The sequence below is a fragment of the Cynara cardunculus genome (genome assembly GCF_001531365.2).
Source record: "Cynara cardunculus var. scolymus isolate 2C chromosome LG 14, CcrdV1, whole genome shotgun sequence".
NCBI lineage: Eukaryota > Viridiplantae > Streptophyta > Magnoliopsida > Asterales > Asteraceae > Cynara > Cynara cardunculus.
The window spans coordinates 1,540,870-1,550,365 of record NC_037541.1 but is presented as its reverse complement, the minus strand read 5'-3'; the positions used below and the strand labels follow the sequence as shown (position 1 = coordinate 1,550,365).

The 9,496-nt window shown below is 32.9% G+C and overlaps 1 protein-coding gene across 1 annotated transcript; it reads left to right on the top strand.

Moving 5' to 3' along the window:
• Positions 1-1,062: 1,062 nt before the first annotated feature.
• On the top strand, positions 1,063-4,461 carry LOC112526715 (E3 ubiquitin-protein ligase RMA1H1-like). The gene is made up of 2 exons (XM_025137106.1): positions 1,063-1,159; positions 3,599-4,461. The coding sequence occupies exon 2, from the start codon at positions 3,631-3,633 to the stop codon at positions 4,279-4,281; it is 651 nt and encodes a 216-aa protein (XP_024992874.1). The 5' UTR covers positions 1,063-1,159; positions 3,599-3,630; the 3' UTR covers positions 4,282-4,461.
• Positions 4,462-9,496: the final 5,035 nt, after the last annotated feature.

Sequence of the window (9,496 nt, the reverse complement as noted above, 5' to 3'; positions counted from 1 at the left end):
TATAAATACTTTCTTGTTATATTCGTTTAATTTTATAAATCTAAATTATTTTTTATTCAAAAAAAGTTTAGGGACTTAATCGTTCAAAATATGAATGTTCATTGGGTTTTTTTTCGGGACTTTTTTTTCACTATTTTACCACATTAACTAGTTATACAAGTCATAAGAATGTATCCAACAAATTTTAGAAAAGTCCAAGGAGTTATTTAACATGTTTTGGATTGTCCAATGACTTATTTGTTCTAAAAATTGTCTAATGAGTTATTGAACATGTTTTAAATTGTCCAATGAGTTATTTAACATGTTTTAAATTGTTCAAAAAATTGTCAAAGAAGTTATTTAACATATTTTGGAATGTCCAAGGACTTATTTGTTCCAAAAAATTGTCCAAGGACTTATTTAACATGTTTTGGAATGTCCAAGGACTTATTTGTTCCAAAAAATTGTCCAAGGACTTAATCATTCCAAACACTAAAACAATTAATTATTATCTTTATAAGAAAATTATATTATCAAACAAAATATAAATTACTTCGTTATTGAACCTAAATTAAATTATAATAAAAAAATTAATTAAAAAATTACACAAAAAATAAGATTTTTAAAATAGTTAATTTGATATTAATATCGATATATTTTTGTCAAAGGTTTATGATATCTTCAAATTTATATTTTATTCAAATACAAAAACATTATCGTTTTTTCAAAATCACATAAGACCATACTATAACATCGATTGAGATAAAAAATAAAATAAAATATTAAAATCAAGATGTATTTTACTATATTGGATGAATACCCTTTTAGTAAAACAAAATCCATTTTAAATCCAGTTCTGATTTTAAGCAGTAACATCAATTTTTTTTATATTTTCAATACATGATTTAAACTGATTTTAAAGATAATAACAATTTTTTTATAATTTATATTTATCCATATAATTATAAAAAAGTATTCTAGAAGGTAACGAGGGGACCCCCATTAGGAAGCGACTGTAACTCTACGTGTTTATAAAACCCCCAAAATCCCACCTCTTCCCCCTCCAAGTCTTCATCTATCCTCCGCCGCGTGTAGCCGTTGAAACTCTAGTTTCCGATCAAGTTCCGGTAGCTTATCAGAAGTTCAGAATCTTGTTATTTGTCTCCTTCATTTATTCCAGGTAATTCTTCGGATTCCTACTTCTGTTTTGTTCGTTCCTAATAATTTTAATTATTAGCTTAATAGCGTTGCTGTGATCGCCTTCTTTTGGCTATGGATTCATGCTTTTTCTTTATGTAATTTCACACATAGAGTACGAATTTTGTTCATACGCTTATAAAAATCTGTAATTACTGTGAGATGTGGTGGATTTAGTTCGTTTCTATCTGTTTGAAGCTTATCATCAACAACATTTATGTGGCTTTATAAGATTGAGATGAAAACGATCGTGTTATGCCAGGAACGATATCATTTAAGACGTATTATATCACTGGAATTTGTAATTAAAGAAAAAAAGTGTCGGTGAGTAGAAAAATTAGTTACTTCTCCCGAATTCGTTCAAACATTAGGTATTATTTTCATTTGTTTCAGAAATCAGGTATATTTTCATTTGTTTTATTGAGTTATGGATGAACTGGAAGGGGATTAAGTTCATGCCATTATGTGTATCAGACAATTCCTTTCTCTATTTTGGATTACGCAATTTGGAGCTTTATTGCGATGGTTCTGTTTCGTAACAATTTTAACTTATTTTCCGAAATTGTGTTCAACTTGCTATAGAACACTAGAAATAACAGACCTGTTTTCAAGCTCACTGGGTTTTATGTTCTATTCAATTGTTTAAAGTAAATTGGGGAGGGGGGAGGGTTGTTGCTATTTTCTCTTCTTTGGTAAATAAGACCAATAATACCTATGTTTATGGTTGATACATAAATGACTCTTTGAAAAATTGTCCTCGACTTACAAGTAATACGTTACAAGTTGTACAATTTATAAAGATGCTATGAGGACCATGTAGATCGTTGCTATATACACCCATTGTTTATATCGAATCAGGTCAAATCGTATTTAGGGGTGCATTTAGCCTATCCGAACTGTATCCACATCCCTATGAGAAAATGTCAAAGATAGGTTGGCTTTTCATCATCTAGAGGATAAGGCATACATGGTCAAAGAAAAAGAAAATATTACAATATTGATATTAGAGTAGGAAATTGGAAAAAAAGGAAAGAGATCTCACACCTTTATTCATTAGACAGAGAAGATGACCAATTTCATGATCCAAAATAGGGAAAGGAATTATATGATACACATAGTGGCATGAACTTAACCCCCTTTCGACTCCTTCCAATGCTCATCAAAAAGAAATGAAAATATACCTAATTTGCAAACGAAATTGGGAGAAATAACTAATTTTTCTATGCACCCGACAATTTTCTTTTTTCTATATTCTGATTACAGAATCCAGTGATAAGATCACGATGTCTCAAATAATATCGTTTCTGGCATAACACAATGGTTTTCATCTCAATCTTATAAAGCCACATAAATGTTGTTGAAAATAAACTCCAAGGAAATGTATCCGTCGCATCTAACAGTCATCTAGAAATTTTTAGATGGAGGATGCATACATATGTCAATAATACAACTTTTTACATTGAAAATAAAACCCAATAGAAAGCATAAGTATGATGGAGTATGAATCTAGATGTGGTAGTTGAGATCTGAATGAACAGTGCCCTTGTTATTTTATTGAGGAACTTGGACTTGGTATCCACAAATGTACTTATTATTCTAGTTTGATGTACCTTTCAATCTAGAAGATGATTTGGTGAGTTGTCAATTTTTAGAACTCATACTTCATGGTCTTTGATTGTGTTGGCATGTCATACGTATGGTCAATCCGTGTGTGAATAAATTGACTTCAGAACACTTCATAGCCAATTATATTTGGGTGTTATCGCCATAAAGTTAAGCTTATGCTTTTATGCACATTGATTTTAAAAACCAAATAACCTAGTAAATCCCGCGCAGAGGTAGGGTTTGGGGTAGGATGTACACATACCTTGAACGGGGTAGAGAGGTTGTTCCCGTACGGTAAGTTTGGTACATGAACAGAACTCGACGGGACTGGACTGGTGAGAGTGAGGTAGATGGGTGAAAGTACTATGGAAGGTTGCTAAGGTTTTAATTTGACATGTGTAGTTTAGTATTTTACTTAATTTGTCCCATCTTGATTTTTGTTCCACCTATTTTGGTGGACAAACTTAGTTCTGTCATGTGCCAGTCTAATTGTCAAACTAAACGTGGAACAATAAGTTTTTGTTCTGTCCTGTTAACATCTTGTCCTATGGACCAAACGCATCCGTAAAGACCCCCTAGCTTGGAAACAAAAAATGGAAGAAACAAACGGGCTACAGGTGAGAGTGTGTGTAAAGAAATAAGGAGTACCATAAATTATAAATGCACTAAGGAACAAATATGAGATGACGGAAATACGTTAAAAGAAACACAAAGCACAATACTGACAACTACTGATAACTATGTATGCACGTTGATTTTAATCTCGTTAAATGTATTCTACTATCGCATTTTCTTACTAAATTAACGCTTATTCCAGAGCTAAATACCACAACCCACATCAAATCGGCAATGGAATGCGAAAACTATTTTGCAGATGAATTGAAACCCGTTCCATCCTCCGAAAAATCTTCGCCGTGCTTCGACTGCAGTATCTGCTTTGACTTCGCTAAAGACCCGGTGGTCACTCTTTGTGGCCACCTCTATTGCTGGCCTTGTATCTACAAATGGCTATCTTTCCAGACCACTTCCACAGACTCCGACGACAATCCACTTTGTCCCGTGTGCAAATCCGAAATATCCCACACATCCGTCGTCCCTCTTTACGGCCGCGGCAAAACATTTTCTGACGACGAGGCCGACACCAAGACCGCGGTTATCCCACCTCGGCCACACGCAACTCTCGTCCCCGCATCCAATCCCGCCCAACGGTTCTCTTATCGGAATTCTCATCAAACGCCTTATGGAAGTTACGATCGTTCACCGGACATTTATAGTCACGGGGTCGATGCTTACAATCCAAACGTGTGGATGTACGGAGAGATGATTTACGCTCGGGTTTTCGGGAACTCGCAGAGTTTGTACACGTTTCCGAACTCGTATCATTTGGCTGGGAGTAGTAGCCCTAGATTAAGAAGGCAAGAAATGCAGATTCATAGATCCTTAAACAGGTTAACCATTTTCTTGTTTTGCTGCTTCTTTTTATGCCTACTGCTGTTCTAGATAGGGGTAGATTAGTCTTTTTACCGAAATTTTTGTGCAGTTTGTATGCTTGCTTATAGCATCGATGTGTAGATGAGATTATATATTATGTGGTTTGTGTATAAATGAAGTTTTGCCAATTTTCTTGTAATCAAATGAGCTGAATCATTTGTGGTGGAATTTAATTGTGCCTTAATTTGATAATTAGTTTTGTATTTGTGTAATGCAACGGGATTTAAATTTTATTGTATATCGACTTATCGAGAATGGTTCGTGTTAAAATGAAAATGTGATATTTATGTTTGGACATAAATGGCGAAATATGTTGTTCAATTTATGTTCTTAAAAAACCATAAGTATTTGGGGTAAGAGCTTAACGGGTCCCTTTACCGTACTAGATAAAATGACAACAATCGAGAATCTTACTTGGTAAAAATGATGACAAGGATCGAGAGTTTTATCCAGTAAGTGAGGGTGATTGACTCTTACGGTAAGTGCTTACCGGGTATATAGCTCCTTAATGTACTAATGATTTATATTTGATGTTTTTTTAAATATTGCGGTTTTGAAATTTAGTTATTTTTTTTACTTAAGAGTGTTTTTGTATCTGCACAAAATTAGTAGGGAAGAGTCATAACTGGATGATTGACAGTGAGACAGACAAGTGAAAGAATTGTAGAAGGTTATGGGGTTTAATTTGACATGAGTGATCTATTAATTTATCAATCTTGTCTTATTTTCCAGATTTTTGTTACACCTATTTTGGTGGACAGGGAAAATCGCTTATCAGGTAAGCCCCTTAATTACCAGATAAAATTCACAATCCTTGCTAATACATTTTACCATATAAGATTCTCAGTTCTTGTTATATTCACTCAATAAAGTAAAATAAATACCACCTAATAAACGCTTACTCAATAAGAGCTCACAAGATATTATAAGTTATGATATAGAAGTTTCTCTAACCTACTAAATGCACCTAGACACTATACATGTTCTCACACACAATGACAAACAATCTTGCATTGGTTTGGTCGTTACTTTAATCAATCACAATCTTCAATCCATTCATTTGTGGATTCTCTTCACATCCATGTCTACTATTAAATAATCTTCCAATACCTTATTCATAATAAATAACAATTATATAAATCAATTATTTGCAAGTCTTTAGACTCATCACCTAACAATACATGTTCATGTACAATTTATTTTATCACGGATATCCATACTTTTTTCAGTTAAAAAACACGACATTTTTTGGAGTGTTTCACTGCATCTTTAAAACTTTGAACGGATTTTTCATTGCCAAAGGATGATAAAGCAGGTGTATGGTACCTGAAGTTGAATTTGTATCTTCTAGGATATCTAGCTTCTTACCCACTAGACTAAAGTAAGGGGTAAGACCACTTAGGGGTGTTTATGGGTTGGGTTTGATTGGGTTGAAGACTTTTGAACAATCCAACCCAATGCTTACGGTTTGAAAGATCTTAATCTAACTCAACCCAAATCAAAGTGCAATCTAACCCAACCCAACCCAAACCGTACGAGTTGTTGGGTTGGTTGGGTTGATACTTTGATACATTAAAGTATTTTTTCTAACATTGAATATGTTATTTCTTTTTCATCATCAACCATTTGATACAACTTATCCATGTTTCTTACGTATATCACATTCAGTTAATTTTTTCAATTTACATATATATGTTCACAGTTACTGAACATATATACGAATGAGTTATATAGAGATGTGAATAGATTAAAAATATGTATATATAAAGAGCATACATGATTGTGTAATTGTCTAATGATATATTAATAGAAATTCAACAATCATATTAAATCTAAGAAATAAAAGGATATCGGGTTCATCGGGTTGGGTCGGGTTCAAATAATAGTAATTCAATATCAACCCAATACCCATGATTTGAAAATTTTACAACTTGATTAGACATCGGGTTGCTTCAGGTGAAGTTATTTCGCGTTGTATTGGGTCGGGTTGATCAAATAAATCGGGTTGGTCGGGTTTTTGAGCACCCCTAAGACCACCCATGGCTTTTCCTCCATGTTCTTTTGCTTGATGGTCGAGGTTAAATTTTTTTATAGTTTTATTTACAGATTGTACATATCGGTTTTTCTTGTCGTCACTGACTTCATACGTTTATTAATATGTTGTCGCTATAAACTTATCCCAACAATTTAAAAGACATAAATACCCTTCATTATTTAAATCCACACACCTAACACAATGTTTTTGTGTTGGCATTTATGTTCATTGCCAAAAACACCCATCTTGGAATGATGGGTGGTTGTGCATTTTGAGATTCAATGGATTTCTTGTTTGTCACAATTGGTTCTCTCTTATGAACCACTTTGGGTGTATCTCCATTATTGCTTTTATACATTCAACATACATCTACTATAAATTGGAACTGATTGTTTGACAGTTGTTGAATGATTTGGTGTATAATGATTAAGTGGTCAGAGTGATTAAGAGACTCTCATGATATAGTACAAAATGAAATGTAATTGTTCGGTAATTGTTTACAATGGAATTAGGGTGCTGAATGGTTAAGGGAGACTCAAGATACAAAATCATCCAGAGGGTATTGGAACCAATAAGAGACAAAAAAAAATTTCAAACAAGATTCACCTCTTAACGATTCAAAGATGTCTCTTAATGAAACTATCAAGAGGTAAACAAACAGCCCCTAAGCCTTATAGAATTAGAAAATGCATCAAATTGAGCTCCTAAATCACATCAAAAGAAAAAAAAAAGAAAAAATTGTGGTAAATTGCGTTAAAATGTAACGAAGTTTATCTTAGTTATTATTTTGTGCAACGATAATATTATTTTTTATTAAACAGACATTCAGCTCCTATTTCGTATTTTGTATACATTTTATCTGGTAAACGAGTCTTTAGTCTACATAGGATCAGTTAATTTTGATGTTACAATTTTCCATATAATTAAGAATTACAATACAACTGACAACTTGACATACTAATAGTTAAAATATCTACCAGTTACTGGTCGAAGTGGGTACAAAAATGTTTGTTACAATAACTGAGAAAAATAAAATATATTGTTACACTGAGTAGTAACTAAGGCAAAAATTCGTTGCATTTTGATGCATTTTGGCTGTAAGGATGCATACCAAAACCGAAGCAAATCTGTGTAGATGCATTTGATTGATTCAGTATTGACGAATCTTGAAAAAGTTTGCTAACGGTTTGCACAAACTAAACAAAAATTACAAAACTTGAAACCTTTTCTCCAACGTCTGTATTCTTTCTTTTTTTATTAACCTGGATATCCAACATGTTATGCGAGCCGACTAATCTCAGGGAGACCACCTGCTTTGCGGGTATCCCGGAGTCACCGCATTTGAACCTCCATAGCCACAAGAGTATTTTTATTCCTCCTTGGATTTGAACCTGGAATCTCCAGACACTTTCGACCTTTGGAGCCCAAGCTCAAACCACTCATGCACCACCCTTGTGGTTAATGTATATTTCAATAACATGTAACGATCACGATGGCCATAGATTCTAGGTAGTCTCGTCTTTACTTCGATCACGTCAGGTAAATAAATGTCACAACTGCACCATGTCAACATCAGTAACATATCTCATGGGTTTGAGACTTATGTATTCTCAAACACTGTATGAATAAAACTTATCAGATACAAAGTTAAATGATAAAGACAGATATTCACATTAATCCTTTTCATCATTCTAAAATCAATATCTCAAATATCTGTATAATAACTTCAAGTCGACTGACAATAAACAAACGATTTTCAATTTAAATCGAAAAATATATATATTCTTGTAATTAAATAAAATAATAAAAATAAAAATTATTCCAATCACAAGTGGGTAACATTTACCCATCATTTCAAGCAAACATATGGTGGGATGTCCAAATCTCTTTTAAAAGTGACACCCCACTTCAATTAATGAAATATTGTCCATTGCTTTTTGTTTTTTCATTGGGTGGGACCCACCCACATCAAAATATTTTAAAACCCAAAAAGTCAGATATTATACTGTTAAATCAAAGGGTCTTTGTCCTAGTGGTATCGTAATCCTTGGCTTCTTAGGAGGTCAGGGGTTCAAACATCACCAAAGGTGGAGAGGATGTGTGAGTTTATTTGTTGCATTTGCCGTATATAACTTAAAAAAAAAAACAAATTACTTCATATATCCTAAAATAAATGTTCATAAAAAAATGCATACGGTATAAGAAATATAAATTGTTATACTTTTTCAATAACTAAATTACAGTTTTACCCATCTTATAATAAGAGAAGTGATGAATTTCTTCATCTCATAATTAAGAGTGAAATTAACAAGAAGACACTGAAAGTGGACATTTAGTTGGGTGCGAACCCACTTGGATGCGTTAACCGACGTACTGATTTTGTCATATCTAAAGAACCTGTATCGTTATCATATATGGTTGTGGCGTACCGGTGAAACCGTAAAGGGTTGTAGTGGAAAATCTTATCTACTATGAGTTCGAATTCAGACGTTGACAAAGCGTTCGTGACTATGGAGATTAATCTGCAGTGACTCCAGATCATTCATGATTGCCTAAAAATGAGTTGATGTATGTAAACTGACCCAAAAATCTGTGGTTAAAAAAAACCTTAAAACTGTTGTGTTTGGATCACATAGTTCAAGAGTTTGACTTTTGGTTCTAAAATGTTGCTTTAAATTTGGATTTGACTTATGGAACCAAACCTATTATCTTATTGAGTGAAAGGTCACATCTCAACCAACAAACTTGATTGTGATTTATATATTGGTAGGAAGAAGACATATGTATGTTAGGTTATATAGAGAGAGAGGGGGGTTGGTTATTATACAACATTTGACATTTGTGCAACCAATACAATTTAATTTTAACCGTCTATTTCATTTTATTAATATGTGATTTCATAGAATTTTTTATTGTTTCCTAATATAAAGTATTGATTATAATTAATGAATCATATTTATCTTCCATAAATATTCAAATCATAATAAATGAACTCTCATCATTTCCATAAATATCTCAATTTATTGGGTTGCATTGGTTGTACAAATGCAATGAGTTGTATTTGAAACAAACTCTATATATGTATGTATGTATGTATATGTATATATATGGGGTTGGATTCACGTGAGACCAATGGTTTTTCGTGAGACCCGTAAGACCAATTTATGTTCATTGATCAACTTTATAAGC

Coding starts and splice junctions, on each gene's coding strand:
- LOC112526715 (XM_025137106.1), top strand. CDS start 3,631: ATGGAATGCGAAAACTATTTTGCAGATGAATTGAAACCCGTTCCATCC.